Raw genomic sequence first — 18,965 nt, 5'->3', positions numbered from 1 at the left:
ACCATAGACTAACAAGGCAAGGCTGGAGACTGCCAGACCATAGACTACCAAGGCAAAGCTGGAGACTACCAGACCATAGACTACCAAGGCAAGGCTGGAGACTACCAGACCATAGACTACCAAGGCAAGGCTGGAGACTACCAGACCATAGACTACTAAGTCAAGGCTGGAGACGACCAGACCATAGACTGCCAAGACAAGGTTGACTACCAGACCATAGACTACCAAGGCAATGCTGGAGACTACCAGACCATAGACTACCAAGGCAAGGCTGGAGACTACAAGACCATAGACTACCAAGGCAAGGCTGGAGACTGCCAGACAATAGACTACAAAGGCAAGGCTGGAGACTACCAGACCATAGACTGCCAAGGCAAGGCTGGAGACTACCAGACCATAGACTACCAAGACAAGGTTGACTACCAGACCATAGACTACCAAGGCAATGCTGGAGACTACCAGACCATAGACTACCAAGGCAAGGCTGGAGACTACAAGACCATAGACTACCAAGGCAAGGCTGGAGACTGCCAGACAATAGACTACAAAGGCAAGGCTGGAGACTACCAGACCATAGACTGCCAAGGCAAGGCTGGAGACTACCAGACCATAGACTACCAAGGTAAGGCTGGAAACTACCAGACCCTAGACTACCAAGGCAAAGCTGGAGACTACCAGACCATAGATTCCCAAGGCTGGAGACAACCAGACCATATACTACCAAGGCAAGGCTGGAGACTACCAGACCATAGACTACCAAGGCAAGGCTGGAGACTACCAGAACATAGACTACCAAGGCAAGGCTGGAGACTATCAGACCATAGACTACCAATGCAAGGCTGACTACCAGACCATAGACTACCAAGGCAAGGCTGGAGACTACCAGACCATAGACTACCAAGGCAAGGCTGGAGACCACCAGACCATAGACTACCAAAGCAAGGCTGGAGACTACAAGAACATAGACTACCAAGGCAAGGCTGGAGACTGCCAGACCATAGACCACCAAGGCAAGGCTGGAGACTACCAGACCATATACTACCAGACCATAGACTACCAAGACAAGGCTGACTACCAGACCATAGACTACCAAGGCAAGGCTGGAGACTACCAGACCATAGAATACCAAGGCAAGGCTGGAGACTACAAGACCATAGACTACCAAGGCAAGGCTGGAGACTGCCAGACGATAGACTACAAAGGCAAGGCTGGAGACTACCGGACCATAGACTACCAAGGCAAGGCTGGAGACTACCAGACCATAGACTACCAAGGTAAGGCTGGAGACTACCAGACCATAGACTACCAAGGCAAGGCTGGAGACTACCAGACCATAGACTACCAAGGCAAGGCTGGAGACTACCAGACCATAGACTACCAAGGCAAGGCTGGAGACTACCAGACCATAGACTACCAAGGCAAGGCTGGAGACTTCCAGACCATAGACTACCAAGGCAAGGCTGGAGACTACATACACACATACATCTGTCATGATGGCAGAGTTATAACCTGTCGTCAAGGCTGGACTATAATCCTAATCTCTTCCGTTTGTCTGTTGGAAGAGAATAGCAGGCTAATATGGCAGGATGAGGTCTACAACCAGAAAGGAAACCTGGGCTAATATGTCACAACTATGAGGTCAGAGCAGCAGATGCAGTTGCCAAACAAACACACACATAGGTCTGTTTACTCCACAGAGGGAAACCCCAGATCAGGGTGAGGGGTACATGTGTGGGGTCAGAAATAAACGTATCCCACATTTAGACCTCTTATTGATTATTTAATGAATTAATCAATAAGACGAGATCTAAATCACAACAGTAGATCAATACTCCTACTGATCTTCTACTGTTGTGATTAAGTCACGCTGAAATGACTGTGTAGACCTACCTGTTTCCCACATAGGCCTATATCCATAATTGACAGAAGGTTCCTATTAATGTGTCATAATTAACATTACAGAGCATTGCACATGAAACTAATAAATCCAGGCCTATCTCCAATAATATTATATGGCTGTGATTAGACCTTTTCTAAATAATGAATATGTGGTCTACGTTTTGGCTAAAATAAACACTGCCTTCACATGTTTAGAGACTGTGTTGAGACTATAATTGTGGTATACAAGTGTAGACCTATGGCTGGTCTAAAATGCCCAGGTCAGAGCATTGCATAGCCTACCTCATTGAGTGGCCCTATGGATGCAGCAACAGGAATTATTTAGCTCAGTGTTCTGTCTTCATTCTGCAACATGCAGATGGTCTCAGAGCAAGGGATCTGATGCTGCATGCTTTATTGGAAACGTTGCTTTGGAGGAGCAAGTCAGTGTGTGGGTCAGTAGGTACAGTATGTGTTATTATTAGATACATTCACAGATAGTCAACTATTACATCCTTTTTATATGGGGCTCCCGAGTGGGCAGCGGTCTAAGGAACAGCATCTCAGCGCTTGAGGCGTCATTACAGACACCTTGGTTAGAATCCAGGCTGTATCACAACCGGCCGTGATTGGGAGTCCCATTGGGCAGCGCACAATTGGCCCTGCATCGTTCGGGTTTGGCCGGTGTAGGCCAAACCCGAACAGGCTATTCCCGCGCACGCGCGTCGGATCACACAGGTTCACTGGGTCCAGCGCGCGCTCGGGTACTTGTGTTAGAGGGATTTCAAGCCGAGAGCGAGGGATTCCCCTGTGATCTCCACCTCTGCGCTCCGATGCCTTGCCAAATGAGGGCAGTTCTATTCCATCGTCATGATAATAATTGCGGTTGTTTTTTAGTCCACATGTGAAGCTTGCTTAAATTGCGTGTTATTCCAGTTTACTCCGTTTGAGGTTTACATCAATTATATCCCCAATACAACGGATTTTGCCTTCATACGTAGCCTAGTTTATGTTAGCTGAAAGCTAACTAGCGCTGTAGGCTACAGAAACTCACAAGCCTTCACGTTCACAAACCTGCCGGAAAAGGGTTAGCCTCGGGTCTAGTGAGATATTCTCCGTCTCTCAAAACTCTCCTCCCGCTTGGATATAAACCCGTAAACTGGACGGGAGAGAACTGGCCAATGCGCTCCAGTTGCGCACAGCACGACTCTGATAAACCATCTACTTTCTCTTTCATCCCGACGGTCACCTGACTGTAAAACTATCCCCGGCTTAATTAACTCGCCAACATTAGTTTCCTACACTGCTAATTTAGTTAGCCAACATATCTCAATCGCTTCCAGGTACCCATGTACCGTAGTAGCCAGATCAGGGATATCGACAGGTTGTCCTCTGCCAAGTAGAAACAGGGACACGCTTTCCGCTAAAAATACCTGTCCACGACTATATTTGGCTTGGCTGGATCACAATCACATCTCTAAAATAGTCGGTCTCGCCCCGGCACAATGAATTGGGCCCTCTGCTATCTCACACAGCCGCAGCGCCAGCATCTAAATTTAGCTTCAGCGCTTGCGTCAATCACGCGCTTCAGTGCGTCAAGCCCTGACCCCGCCTCCGGGGGCTGATCATTGGCCAGGATCAGAACGTGGCCAAGAAATACGCGTCTACTGATTGGCTGTCGTTGATTTACTGTTCTCAGTGGCTCCAGCTGCCTCATTTATTGTTGAGTTTGATGGCTGCGCCGAGACTAATCTAGAATAACCACTACACACACACACACACACACACAGATCTGGCTCTTTCATGGGAAGGCTCACACAAAATCATTATACAGTATTTGTACAGTAGGCTATTGTCTTATTAAATGATCAGTGGCAATAAAAATATTAGGTAATATTACATTACATTACTGCGCCCTTACTACAGTGTAATTATTCCTGTAAGCACAGTGTAACATGTTTTGAAGTGAATTTGGACATGTTTTTAACAGGCTGTTGTTTCACAGGTTGTTAAAAGCCTGACAGACTTGAGGTTAATGAAACAGATATCAGAACAGAGAACGCGAGTGTAGAGGCAGTTCTATTCCATGGAAAAGGCAATTGGAGAACGGAGATGGAGAAGTGTGGTTGAGAGGTGGAGGGGTGAGGAGGTAAGGTGGAGGGTAAGGAGGAGAGGTGGAGGGGTGAGCAGGAGAGGTGTGAAGGAGAGTTGGAGAGGTGTGGGGGAGAGGTGGAGGGGTGAGGGGGTAAGGTGGAGGGCTGAGCCGGAGAGGTGGAGAGGTGTGAGGAGGAGAGGTGGTGAGGAGGAAAGGTAGAGGGGTCAGGTGGAAAAGACATGTTGAGGAAAGGTGAGGAAGCAAGGTGAAGAGGTGGAATGTGGAGGAGAGGTGGAACGTGGAGAGGAGAGTTGGAGGGGTGAAGAAGTGGAATGTGGAGGGGAGAGGGCAATCAGTCAATACGGAGACCTTCCTTTAGCCTTTAGGCCAGTGATGTATTTGGGTTCATGTTCAAGTGATCTCTATTTATCTCTATATCTCTATATATCAACAGGCCTGGGGGATTGTCTGAGAAACTCTGTTGCCCCCCCCCCTCCAGTGATGTGGTTCCTGCAGGAGCACTGACTGGATTGGATAGGTAAAACAAGGTTTCCATTGTGTGTGAAGTGAAATGCAAACAGGCGTATCCTATGTTTGCTGTACTCATCAAACTTCTCATCATCAGTGGGCTCTGTATGAACTCTTGAGTATGTGTCACATCAAACAACATAATTCCATTTGCATGCTGATGTTCATTAGGTTACTGATTTCATTTGTTTAATGCTCAGTTATTTGCACTTCATAAGAGCAAAAATTATTATTCTTAAAAATGATACCCACTTGACATATGTGGCTGATGATGTTGTGTGACAGGGTGGTCTGGTTTAAAGAGCTCAAATAGTTTGATAGGCTTACATAATGGAGTAGCCTATTTACAGACTGTTATGAACAGGTGGCTCATTCATCCTCCCTCCTTCCCCTGTAACTATTACCCAGGTCCTTGTAAATGAGAATGTGTTGTCAGTCATCTTACCTAGTAAAATAAGGTTTAAAAAATAAAATACAAAAATGACAAATTAATTGATGATATGTAAACTATTATGGTGGAAAATGCTTAATAAAAAACGACTTCAGATCCCGGAAATGAATGTGCAACTACCAGAATGTAATGGAAAAAACTACATGTACAGTAGACACTTGCTCGCCCTCGCCTGGGCATTTCTGAAACTATTCATTCCTGAAATCATAAGATCAACTCGCTCTCACTCACTCAACCATCCATCTCTCTCTCTCCCTCTCGCTCTTTTTCTGGCACACAGCGTGCGGGGCTTATGTGTCTAGTACTGTACCGCGAGGCCGGGCCGAGGGAGCTCTACAGTGAGTGACGTCACCTCTCCCATGGCGTCACATTGACGTAGCGCATACCAGGCGCTCTATGAGGAGGCAGACTCACATAAATGCTGTATTAGACTTTCTCCCTCAGACCGCGCACATAAACAATCCCGCACTACGGCTTTACATCTGCGCGCATCATCACTGGCACAATACACAGGATCACTCTGAAACACACTTTTAAAACACACACCGGACTATATTCTAGCCTACTTTCCTTTAGAATAATTAAAGGAAAAACAAAAAGAAAGAATAGCTTTTTTTTTCTGTGGCTCCATCCTCAACGAGTTCTGCAAATATACGTGTTACTTTTCAGCAGCTTTGGTAATTTTTGTAATTATTCTGGATCTATACAGGAGACTTTATGTTGGGTTAATAACACATGTAAAGACGGAACCGCTACAGCAAACAAGTAAGTTACTGTCTATACTTATGGGAATAAATTACTTTCTCTCATATTCTAAAGACCACTTAATTAATTATTACATTAGGCTACTAGACTATTGGTCTCATAGAGAAACATAATTAGTTGTAGGTTCCCCTGCACACCGGATTGTTATATTGTTAAAACACGAGCGTTGTCTTTAACTTTCTCGTGCATGATGACCTGTTGATTTGGCAAACTCGTGAGCTCGGGAGCCTCGGTGTGTGTGTTTGGTGTCACCGAGGGCAGATGGAACCGAATTTGAATTTAATTTGCTGAAGGAAGGTATCATATTCTTTGTGGTTGTCATGGAAATGGATGCCTCTCAGTCAGACAATGAAGTGGGAGACATAGGCAGTATTAGGCACTAATGGAGCTGAGTGAAGAACACAGACAGACAGTCAGACAGGCTGAGAGTAGAGGAGGGCTGACATCAAGGCTCTTATTATCTCCACTGTTATAAAGGACATGATTGTGTATTAATTCAGCTTTATGTGGACATCATGTTTGATGCCTTTGCAATAGTTATAAAACAAAACACATAGTTTGCTGTACGTGTGTGAGTGAGCGTGTCAGACTAATACCTCGCCTTTCATTCCCGGCTATACGGGAATAGTTGAATTGGTAAAACCCTGAGAGCTTGTTGGTCTGTGTGCTGGGTGAATATTAGCCCTGGGCCTATAGTACAGACATCTTACATATGAGAATTTTTCATGAGACGATTTTATATTATTGAAATAAATCTGACTGCAAGTTGCAGAAGAACGTGCAGGCAGCTTTAGTTTAATTTCAAATGATTTATGTTGACATCATTTATCCCAACAGGTTGGTTTCTCATAGTTTAGAACAAACAGTGTACCTACAAAATAACAATACCTACAAAATAAAACATATTGTTTTATAAACACTAGTACAGCCGGTGACCAACTTTAAATGTCCTCTGTCTGTCTGTCGTTTGTCTGTCTGTTTGTATTTCTGACTGTCTCTCTAAATGTCTGTCTGTGTGTAGCATGTGGTTTGTCTGAATAAGACAGGCCTGTCATTGCTCACATTATTGCTCACATGATCAGGGGAAACAAATATTGACATTAATAATGTTTGATCTATAGCTTTGCCTCTTTCTGAAGTTGAGTTACTGCCATTGAACGTGGATCTTGACCTAATGTCATCCTGGAGCAAGGAGGTCCATGACTCGAAGTCAGGCTTAAGGTTGGTCTGACCACCCAGTCTGGTATCATACACTAGACATAACATAGTAGATGTAAATCCAGGACACTCAAATTAGTATGCCATGTTTATATACATATCTTTTTTAACCTTTATTTAACTGGGCACGTCAGTGAGGAACAAATTCTTATTTTCAACGAAGGCCTGTTCAGGGGCAGAATGACAGATTTGTACCTTGGCAGCTCAGGGGTTTGAACTTGCAACCTTCCGGTTACTAGTCCAACACTCTAACCACTAGGCTACCTTGCCGCCCCATTATGTTTGGTATAGTTACATATATTGGTATTGGTTACTTAAGGAAAAACTAAAGGTGGTCAGGGTGGATGGGTCGGTGTATAAGATAAATGTCTAGCAACCCAAAGGTTGCGTGTTCCACTCTCATCATGGACAACTTTAGTATTTTAGCTAATTAGCAACTTTCCTACTACTTAATATTTTTAGCTACTTTGCAAATCTTTGGCATGTTAGCTAACTCTTTTCCTAACCCTAAATATAACATTAATCCCGTCGCTAACCCATCCCATAATTTTAACCCTTTAGCCTAACTCCTAATCTTAACCTTAACCTTAACCCCTAACCCTAACCCTTAGCCTACCTAACGCTAGCCAACTAGATAATGTTAGCATTAGCCACCTAGCCACCTAGCTAACTTTAGCCACAACAAATTGGAATTCGTAACATATCATACATTTTGCAATATCATAACTTATTGTATGTTTTGCAAATTCGTAACACACTGTAGGACACTTGCGATTCATAACATATCATAAGAAATGGATGATGGACATCCTGAAATGAATACCATTTGCAACGTAACATATCATACTAAATGGAGTACCTCAGATTTACTACAGAATAAAACTACATGCTCTGAGACCAGGTTGGACCCCCAGACCAATACCCTACTTTTTTTTTACATTTAGGAATCAGTCAGATTCTCAAATATATCCACCAAGTTACTTTTGCATCTCCAATTCACACAGCAGTCTCTGGTCCATATCATTTCTTTGAAGGCCAGAATTTGTATCTTTCACAATGAGATGTGTGGTATGAGTTTCTCTCAGGCGGTTAAAATTGGTTTTGGGTGTGTAGACAGACACAGGCACACACACACACACACACACACACACACACACACACACACACACACTGTCTCCTCTTTTTGACAGCTTAGCTCCTCAGGGCTAATTTACTGTACTTGTATATTTCTCCAGCCCTCCTTTATCTCTTCTCTTTTCTCTATCTGTTTGCTGGAAGCCTCGCGCTGACTGGCTTATTGGCGTGGGGGGCTATACCGGGCGCTTTGGGGCGCGTGCTTCACGGCTCTTTCGCCGTTCTCTAGGATACCGGGGCGCTCGGCCCAGCACCCACCGGCAGGCTCGAGAGAGAAACAGAGAGAGGAGACCCTTCTGCCCTGTGTTCACATTATGGACACACACAGACCAGTGCAATTGTAGCTTTTTTCGTAGCCCTTTTGTCTACATATCTCTGTATGTTGATGGGAGACTGTTACAGAGGAGTGTAAATGCTTTTTAAAATCTGGATTATGTTGTTGAATTGTATTGTATTGTTGTATGTCTAAATTCTATAATGTATTGATTGTTGCTGCCTTCTTGGCCAGGTCTCCCTTGAAAAATAGACTATTAGTCTCAATGGGCTTTTCCTGGTTAAATAAAGGTTAACACTTTTTTGTTAAAAAAAGGGGGCTATTTTAAAAAGCGTAAAATGCATATAGCCTTTTTGCTCTCAAACGCGTTACAGGCGATTTGCTTTATTTCGGTCTGACACCAATTCAATATGATCTATTACCACAGCACACTGAATTACAAAACAAACAACAAATCATGTCATTGAATACAATGACCTCCACGTCTATGAAGTATAAACAATTGAGACAGATTATTACATTTACTTTCCTGATTAGCCTAGCATTCTGGTGTGGCAGAGATTGAGAATGTTAGAGACTGAGAGAAGCGACTGTCTGTATCCTGGTGAGGTTCATGTTATAATTGAGCCTAACTCATTCTCCAGACATTGAGTGAATAATAGGCATAGAAACATGTCAGACAAAGCAACAACAAACAACGTGTTAGATCCCAAGGCTATAGTTTCAGATGTTGTCAGCCCGCAGGCCTATTGGAAACGTGATAATGTTAAGAACCTATCCAAACAGAGTTCAACTTTTAAGTGATCTCCAAAAAGACTGCATGTCTCCCGGCCGGGACGGTTCAGAGAATGAGTCCGGAGAGGGAGGACTGGACCACGGAGAGAATTAGTCCGGGTATGGGTCCGTGTTTGTAGGTGAGTGCTGCAGAGAGGGGGCGCTAGGCGCTTTGAAATCTCTTGTCTGCGGTGAGCTGTGCTCTAGCTGGCAGCAAAACGCACTGGGAGCGGAGAGGTTTCGGTTCTGTGAATCATAACTTACTCAGGTGGATATTGTAACCTATTTTCTCTTTCCAATAACGAACCCCTTTGAACCCTGAGACCTGTAAGTCAATGAGCCTCAGACTAGTGCGGGAAAGAACCACTGGCAATTTTAACAAAATGATAGCCCTGCTCTTTTGAAGACACTTGTTTTATGAATTGCAAATAACTAGTTTCATTTAATATTATTGTTTGTTTGAAAAAGTTTTAATATGATAATTGAATAGATTCATATGATATTTCACGATATAGATAATTGTTAGATTTAGATATTAAGTTATTCTAGTTTTTCTTTTAGTCTATATTATTTTAGTCTATTCTCACCAATCTTCAATATTTTACTTTTATAAGAGTTGAAATTAGAATTCAAAATGATTGCTCTATTTCTGAGTTGTAGGCTAAATTATATAGAGAGGTTATAGATAATATCTGTTCACTTCTGTATTTGGTATTAAAGTATTCATTCAATGAGCGCTATGGGATGCTTGCAGATTTTCTTATTGCTAAATTATAATTGTACTTATAATAATGTATATTCCTCCAATCTTCTGTCGCAGGTCTGTGGATCTCTCTTTCTAGGTCTGACCTTTAATTCTGTATCACACCTTTACGCCTGCTGGTTTTCCCCTCATCACTGAGAATTCATTTTATTCTGTTCATGTTTTAATTTCTGTGCGTTTTGTTCCATCCGGTAATCTGTGTAGGCTATATTATGTGCGACTTTATTCCGCTCTTTCTGAATGTATTGTATTTGTGCAGTAAACTATGTCATCCGTGTCGGTGTGCTTTGGGAGTTCCCATGTCTCTGGTTGTGACCGGTGTTTCTTTCCTCCAGACCCGGGTTCGGAAGAGCGCGCCCAGCCGAGCTCAGAGTCCCGGCTACCGGACAGCCCCTTCGAGTACTCCCCGCTCCCGGTCCCCCACCACAGTCGCATCAGTCCCCAGCCCCCCACACAGAACACAATTCAGCGCGAGGCATTCACACCAGGTACTGAAAAACACCGGGAATAGGCCCGGGTCGTCGTCGCACCTGTCCTGAGTTGGTGCTTTTAAAACCTGTTTCAAATGCACGTGTAGTTTTCAAACTGTTATTCTGCCATGTGTTTCTTCATTCAGTCAGCCGTGTCTCACGCTAGGTCTATAGTGCGTTTATTTTATTAAGTACAATATTAGGCCTATATATTTAGAAATGTTTATATAACAAACCATATAGTTTAGACCAACAACATAATTTATTATTTTAATTTAACCGATATTGAATGGTCTAAATGGTAATTTGATATATTCCAAGTCAGTTCTGATTTATAATTCTACGCGTGTTGTGTCAGTGAGTGCGCGCGAGTTGACATTTCCATCTGTAGAGACGGGGACGGAAATAGTCTTCAGAAACTAGACACACCGACTTTAAAAGCAGGACCAAAAAATCGAATTAGTTAAATCTGTAGATATCGATCTGCTTAATGAACTTAGTGAGGTTAAACGTCTTAAACCTTCGAGGCCAAAATAAAGTAGCCTAATTTAAAAGCACATGTATTTTCTCCTGATAGATTAAGGTGATAAAGGTAGTCTGTCCCGCCGGTATAGGAACACATGGGGCCCTCGAGCCTGCGGTTAGAGGCGACCACAGCCTCTAGGACAAAAACCCGTTCTGGGTTTCTGCATCATACCTGTATTTAGATCAAGTTTACATACTGGTACAAAAACCAACACACAAAATAAGATTTAGATCGAATGTTTTAAATCGCTGTCTGCGGTCAATCTGTTTCAATCTGCGTGTGTGCGTGTGTTTTGACTCTAATATTTAGGTAGAATTATCAAGTCTGCCCATATGAGTGTCCATTAAAACTTTAAAAAATATATATATATATGTATATATATATATATATACACTTCTTTTTTTTACAACTTCTGAATGTTTCCTTGATGATAGAATGTATTGTGTATTTACTTATGCACTTCATGTCTTGTTTGTTAGATCTATGGCATTCTGACAATGAACAAGCACGCTCAGTTTTTGGAACGGATGCATTGTGTCCAGTTGAAATGCACACCTCGAGGTTAGAGACTGCTTCTCTCTGATCATCATACCACACACGTACACGTACACGTGCACACACACACACACGCTTATCCAGCCAGGTCACCCGTTATACAATTCAGTATTCAACTTCCATCCATGTCTGTGCAAGTGGGGAGATGACCTGGAAGTTGTTTGTGATATGTTTGTTTTAAGCCTATCCCAAACCTTAACTTTACCTTAACCATTCGAAGTTCATGTCTGAACTTTACCCTAAATTGAACATTTCAAAGTTATTGTCTAATCTTAACCTTAAACACACGAAATTTGAAGTTTGGAACAACTTCGAAATTTGACGTTCCAGTATGTGGATGAAAGTCTAATGCTGTCGTGAGATTCTGAGAGCTGGTAGCATTTATCTGCCTGGCTTGTCTGTTCTGAATCCTCACTGTTTAACACACATGTAGCTTAAGCACACACTCACACATGCATGCACTCAAATACTCATGCATGTTGTACACACAAGCATACACACACATTCTTCACTGACACATACACACTCACACATGCACAAACTTGCTGTCAGGTGGAGGTCGTGGTGTTTGAATGAAACGGGTGTTTTCGGTTTTTGGGATATAATCTGGTGTCATTAGAGTGCTTCTGGCTTGTTTTTAACATGACACTGCATTGTCTGAATATGTGTGTGTGTGTTTACTCAGAAGTAGATGTGTGTGCATAGGGGCACGTGAGGAGAAGGTACACGCATCAGTTAGGGTTGTGTTTATATCATCACTATGTGTGTGAATGGGTGTGTGTCCATACGTGCATGTATGCGTTTGACTTCAGGCAAGGTAGGTGGAGTAGTCTTATAAGGAGGCGTTTCAATTGGAATTAACACATCAGCCCCCCCTCCCCCACTGTTGGATAGACCCAGGAAACATCTCTCTCTCTTCCTTTTCTCCCCTTGAAGACACAGGCAGTTACAAATCCCCTTCATCTCTGTACACCTGTAGGCCTGTTTCCGCGTGGGTAGTGCAACTGCCTGGGTCACTCGCGAGGCCGTCATAGAAATAAAAGAAAACTCTGGCGGTTGCTCGAGTGCAGCCGTGCTCGCCCACTCCTTTCCAGACGGATGGAACTCGCGCACTCTGAGAAGGTTTGAGTCAGACCTCCAAACTCCCCCCTGACCTCGTGTCTCTCGCGCGTCCCGGTGGTTACACTTTAGCCCTGTGGCTCACCCATGGTGACATCTGTATCTCTGTCTCTAATATAGGTGTCTCCCGCTGGAAGGTGTGTCATGCCAGGGCTTCGAGCCCACAGGTGAAGTCACGTAGCCAAAATGTACAGTTATATTGTGTTCACTGGTCAAAACGGACTTAATAAATATGTAATTTAGTTACGTTTGTGCCTGCGCCATGTGCGTAGGGCAATTGTACACAGTTGTTAAGAGTCCGCAGAGGAAAGGAGTCGTGCAGGAAAAATGATGGTAGTAGGCTTGATAAGTCACATATTTTACTAAATAAATATGACGCGTGGGAACAAGACGATTACGGCACAGCGCGCGCAGAGCGTCAATGGGAACCGCGCGCTGTTGACAGTTCCCTTCTCGAGAGCGAAGAGCAAACACCACAAACCCTGGGCACTTACGACACACGCAGACACACACACACACACACACACGCACACACACACACACACACACACACACACACACACACACACACGCACACACACACACACACACACAGGTAGGCTAACACATTAGAGCCCAGGCTCACCTCGGCCTCTAAAGAGGTGGAAAATGTTGGAGTCATTAAAACTCGTTTTTCAACCACTCCACACATTTCTTGTTAACAAACTACAGTTTTGGCAAGTCAGTTAGGACATCTACTTCCAACAATTGTTTACAGACAGATTATTTCATTTATTTACATACACTAAGGCGGCAGCGTAGCCTAGTGGTTAGAGCGTTGGACTAGTAACCGGAAGGTTGTGAGTTCAAACCCCCAAGCTGACAAGGTACAAATCTGTCGTTCTGCCCCTGAACAGGCAGTTAACCCACTGTTCCCAGGCCGTCATTGAAAATAAGAATGTGTTCTTAACTGACTTGCCTGGTTAAATAAAGGTAAAATAAATAAAAAATAAAAGTTGACTGCCATTAAACAGCTTGGAAAATTCCAGAAAATGATGGTATGGCTTTAGAAGCTGCTGATAATTACATAATTTGAGTCAATTGGAGGTGTACCTGTGGATGTATTTCAAGGCCTACCTTCAAACTCTGTGCCTCTGCTTGACATCATGGGAAAATCAAAAGATATCAGCCCTCATAAAAAAATTGTTGACCTCCACAAGTCTGGTTGATCCTTGGGAGCAATTTTCAAATGCCTGAAGGTACTACGTTCATCTGTACAAACAATAGTATGCAATTATAAACACCATGGGACCACGCAGCCATCATACTTCTCAGGAAGGAGACGTGTTCTGTCTCCTAGAGATGAACGTACTTTGGTGCGAAAAGTGCAAATCAATCCCAGAACAACAGCAAAGGACCTTGTGAAGATGCTGGAGGAAACATGTACAAAAGTATCTATATCCACAGTAAAACGAGTCCTATATCGACATAACCTGAAAGGCCGCTCAGCAAGGAAGACGCCACTGCTCTAAATCCGCCATAAAAAAGCCAGACTACGGTTTGCAACTGCACATGGGGACAAAGATCATACTTTTTGGAGAAATGTCCTCTGGTCTGATGAAACAGAAATATAACTGTTTGGCCATAATGACCGTCGTTATGTTTGGAGGAAAAAGGGTGAGGCTTGCAAGCCGAAGAACACCATCCCAACTGTGAAGCATGGGGGTGACAGCATCATGTTGTGGGGGTGCTTTGCTGCAGGAGGGACTGGTGCACTTCACAAAATAGATGGCATCATGAGGTAGAAAAATGATGTGGATATATTGAAGCAACATCTCAAGACATCAGTCAGGAAGTTAAAGCTTGGTTGCAAATGGGTCTTCCAAATGGACAATGACCCCAAGCATACTTCCAAAGTCGTGGCAAAATGACCTAAGGACAACAAAGTCAAGGTATTGGAGTGGCCATCACAAAGCCCTGACCTCAATCCCATAGAAAATGTGTAGGCAGAACTGAAAAAGCGTGTGCGAGCAAGGGGGGCCTACAAACCTGACTCAGTTACACCAGCTCTGTCAGGAATGAATGGGCTACCCGAAACATTTGACCCAAGATAAAGAAATTAAAGGCAATGCTACCAAATACTAATTGAGTGTTTTTAAACTTCTGACCCACTGGGAATGTGATGAAAGAAATAAAAGCTGAAATAAATCAATCTCTCTACTATTATTCTGACATTTCACATTCTTAAAATAAGGTGGTGATCCTAACTGACCTAAGACAGAGAATTCTTACTAGGATTAAAATGTCAGGAATTGTGAAAAACTGATTTGAAATGTATTTGGCTAAGGTGTATATAAACTTCTGACTTCAACTATATATATTATTATTATGATGATAATTATACAAATCTTAACAATTATTGTTGTTATTATTATTATTAACTTGTGGTTACATTGTGGGCTGTGTGTGTGATCCCTAGTCTAAGACAGAGGTCGTTATGATAATTAACCTCTTCCTTGATTCATTGTGTACACGCCCGCGCACACTCACAGTTCCCCATCCTATCTTTGAGCTCGTAATGGCGGTATGTGACAGAACATGTGTGTGGCTGGTTGTTTTAGAGGCCAGAGTTAGTAAGGGTCCAGCACCATGAGGGGTCCATTAACATTTAATGATACAGGCCTCATTTAGTCCCCAAACGATAGATAAACTTGGGCAAAAGACACACACACACACACACACACACACACACACACACACACACACACACACACACACACACACACACACACACACACACACACACACACACACACACACACACACACACACACACACACACACACACACACACACACACAGCCACTCACACACAGTACACACTAACAAACTTCTCCTACAGTTTGGCTGTGCTGGAGTGAGGGTTGTGTTGTGTGTGTGGTTGTATTTATGGCTGTGGGTGATTATGACCAGGTGTGTTGAATGCAAAGTGGATGGGGATTTAATCTGGGGCTCATTCAGTTCGAGAAAACGTAAGAAAAAGTTGTGAAATTATTTTTAAAAAGACAGTTGTTATCGGACAAGTTAAGGTACATTCCAAAACGTTTTCTTCCGTTTCCTGTCGAGTGAACAAGAACCGCTGAGCTTAGCTTCACTGATTGGCTAATGTGTTTTTTTCTGCTTCACCGATTGGCTAACATGTTTTTATTTGCTTGACTAATTGGCTAATGAGTGTCATATTAAGGGAATTACACTAACATCTTCCTCACATGTTTCATACTATTGCATTATGTGCATCTGTTAACTGCATAAACAATCAACGTCATAAATAGGGAGGAGATCCTGCTGTTTTGTGGGTTTCAGCACCAAACTGTGACCATCACCTCCCCAACATTCTCACACACACGCTTACACTCTCACTATCACTACAATGTTGATGTTTAAATTCTGTATATAACACAACAACCTGATTTTCTTTCTTTCTTTCTCTCTTTCTCTCTCTCTCGCTCTCTCTCGCCGTCTCTCTCTCTCTCTCTCTCTCTCTTCTCCTCCCATCCTTCTCTGTAGACATGCCATGTGTGCAGGCACAGTATGGGCCCGCCCCTCCAGGCTCGTCCTACTCCGCCCAGTCCTTTGGTTACCAGGGCGACAGCTACAGCTCTGACCTCATGACCCCGGACTATACCAAGTTGGACTTGGGGGGGTGAGATCTCGGCGGCCGCCACCACCTCTCTGCCCAGCTTCAACGTGTTTGTTGAGGGGAGCTACGAGCCCAAGTCCTCCTGCCTATACCAGATGCCCTCCCATAGGCCGCTTATCAAGAAGGAGGATGAGTCCTACCCACAATCTGACACCATGCCCTCCTCCTCCATGTACTTTAAACAGTCTCCTCCATCCACCCCCACCACCCCCTCTCTCGCCCCCCAGCCTGGCTCCTCCTTCCTCTGGGATGACTCCCCCCACCTCTCCCTGCAGCCCCCCTCCCATGGCCCCCTCAAGTCCGCTCGCTTCCCCCACTTCTACCAGCACTCCCCTCCCCACAGTGGGGGGTACGAGGGGCTGGGAGGGGGGCTGCCTCGCTCTTCCTCCTCATCCTCTTCCTCGTCCTCATCTGTGCCCCCTCACCCCCACGGCCCACCCCTGGAACAGCACCTGTACCACCTGCACCGCGGGGTGGGGGGTCCGGGGGGCCCGGGAGGACTGGCCTTCCGTTCTCTGGCACTGGGGTCCTGTAACCCTCTGCTGGGGGACCGCCTGCCCTCCCCCCCCATCGCGGCCCCCCAGGAGAGGGCACCTGTGCCGTGTGTGGCGACAACGCTGCCTGCCAGCACTACGGTGTACGCACCTGCGAGGGCTGCAAAGGCTTCTTCAAGGTAAGACCACCTGAAACACCACCTCACACTCACCTGATGACACCCCCATGAGCATCTCTCATGCTATTCTCTCTCTCTCTCTCTCTCTCTCTCTCTCTCTCTCTCTCTCTCTCTCTCTCTCTCTCTCTCTCTTTCCCTCTCTCATTCTGTTGTTCACTGAGTGCTCTCTAAATCGTCTGAGGAGTTTCCACGGCGCCTGTGAGGGTCGTCTCCCCAGGCAACCAGCAGGGCAGAAAGGTTGTGTGTGTGTCGTGACGACGGGGTGCGATAAAAATACAGTGGCTGCTAAAAGTCCATCTCATGAGAGAGAGAGAGATAGCGAGAGAGAGGGAGAGAGAGAGATAGAGAGAGAGATAGAGAGAGAGATAGAGAGAGCGGGAGAGAGAGAGAGAGAGAGAGAGAGAGAGAGCGAGGGAGAGGGAGAGCGGGAGAGAGAGAGAGAGAGAGCAGGAGAGAGAGATAGAGAGAGAGATAGAGAGAGCGGGAGAGAGAGAGAGAGAGAGACAGGACCGTAGGAAGACAATTGGATAACAACATATTTACCAAAACACAGAGCTAGATCATTCACCCAATCCCACAGCTAGGTTATCCATGGAGGAGGGATCACATCCATATCGTAACACTGAGCATAAGTACAGTAACTGTTCAAACTTCTCCCTTGAAAAAGTTTAATGGAACTTTAAATAAAGTTGAAATGAAAAGGCTGTAACTAATAATGTTTTAGAGCAAAAAAAATACATGTGGTTTGTTAAGAATTCATTCCTCCAGTATTATACATTTTCTTCCTCTACAGTTTCCGTTCGGTCTCTTATAACAGTTATCTCACGTCATATATAACACATCCCACACACACACACTCATCTCAGTACCTTATGCCATCATTCAGGAGCCTGCTTTTAGTCATAGGGCTTATTTCACTTCTTGTATGTGCGTGTAAAATGAAATATTTGTCATCCCAATACAAGATTTAATGTCCATCCCATTTCATCCTGTCATCTTTAAAACGTGGTCTTTCTGGTGGGTTTCATTTAGTTGGATGGAAAAGGAGAGAGAGAAGTAGAGATGGGAGAAAGAAAAGAAAGAGACAGAGAAAGAAAAGGGACAGAAGGTACATAGAGATAATTGAATGAGGCCTGTGGTTGGTGGAAATGAATTATCCCTCTTTTCAATTAGTTTCACAATTTGTTTTTATTTAGGAATTAATGAAAGCAGTGTCTGGTGGCTGCAGGCCAGGGGCTGTGTGTGTGTGTGTGTGTGTGTGTGTGTGTGTGTGTGTGTGTGTGTGTGTGTGTGTGTGTGTGTGTGTGTGTGTGTGTGTGTGTGTGTGTGTGTGTGTGTGGCTTTATGCCGTGGGCTCTGCGTCTGCTACACAGCTCAGCACCCAGACACAACCTGTTAACATCCCACATCAGCCACACACACGTACACACACGCATGCACACACACACACACACACACACACACACACACACACACACACACACACACACACACACACACACACACACACACACACACACACACACACACACACACACACACACACACACACACACCATTTATGTTTATCCTGCACTTCAGTGATTCCAGAGCTCTGACAGTCAAAGCTAAACAGCCAGAAAACATTTGTACAACTTCTACACAACACTGTCCCCATAACATCCACTCAATATTATACACACAACAGCCACACAACATTATACACAAAAGGTTGTACAACATTATACAACAACAAACACGCCATTAACCACACAATATTTACACAACATCAAACACACAACATGTACACAACATTAAACACACAACATGTACACAAAGTTATCCACACAACATGTACACAACATTTTCCTAACAACATTTACACAACATTTTCCTAACAATGTTTGCACAACATTCACCACATCTGCTAATTTCCCGACTACTGTCTAATGTTAGAGACAGGACTCAACAGGTGATGGCCACCATCTAATGTTAGAGACAGGAATCAGCAGGTGATGGCCACCATCTAATGTTAGAGACAGGATTCAGCAGGTGATGGCCACCATCTAATGTTAGAGACAGGA

At 44.1% G+C, this 18,965-nt stretch overlaps 1 protein-coding gene across 1 annotated transcript in view; it reads left to right on the top strand.

Moving 5' to 3' along the window:
- Window positions 1-5,539: 5,539 nt before the first annotated feature.
- The window catches only part of nr4a3 (nuclear receptor subfamily 4, group A, member 3), a 39,763-nt gene continuing 26,337 nt past the window's right edge, over window positions 5,540-18,965 (top strand). Inside the window, 5 exon segments of the mRNA XM_064946587.1 lie at window positions 5,540-5,717; window positions 10,216-10,368; window positions 16,097-16,226; window positions 16,228-16,796; window positions 16,799-16,902. Coding sequence (XP_064802659.1) covers window positions 16,099-16,226; window positions 16,228-16,796; window positions 16,799-16,902 — 801 coding nt within the window. The 5' untranslated portion in view covers window positions 5,540-5,717; window positions 10,216-10,368; window positions 16,097-16,098.

The sequence above is a fragment of the Oncorhynchus masou genome, chromosome 29 (assembly GCF_036934945.1).
Source record: "Oncorhynchus masou masou isolate Uvic2021 chromosome 29, UVic_Omas_1.1, whole genome shotgun sequence".
Classification (NCBI taxonomy): Eukaryota; Metazoa; Chordata; class Actinopteri; order Salmoniformes; family Salmonidae; genus Oncorhynchus; species Oncorhynchus masou.
This window is presented reverse-complemented; position numbering and strand designations above follow the sequence as displayed.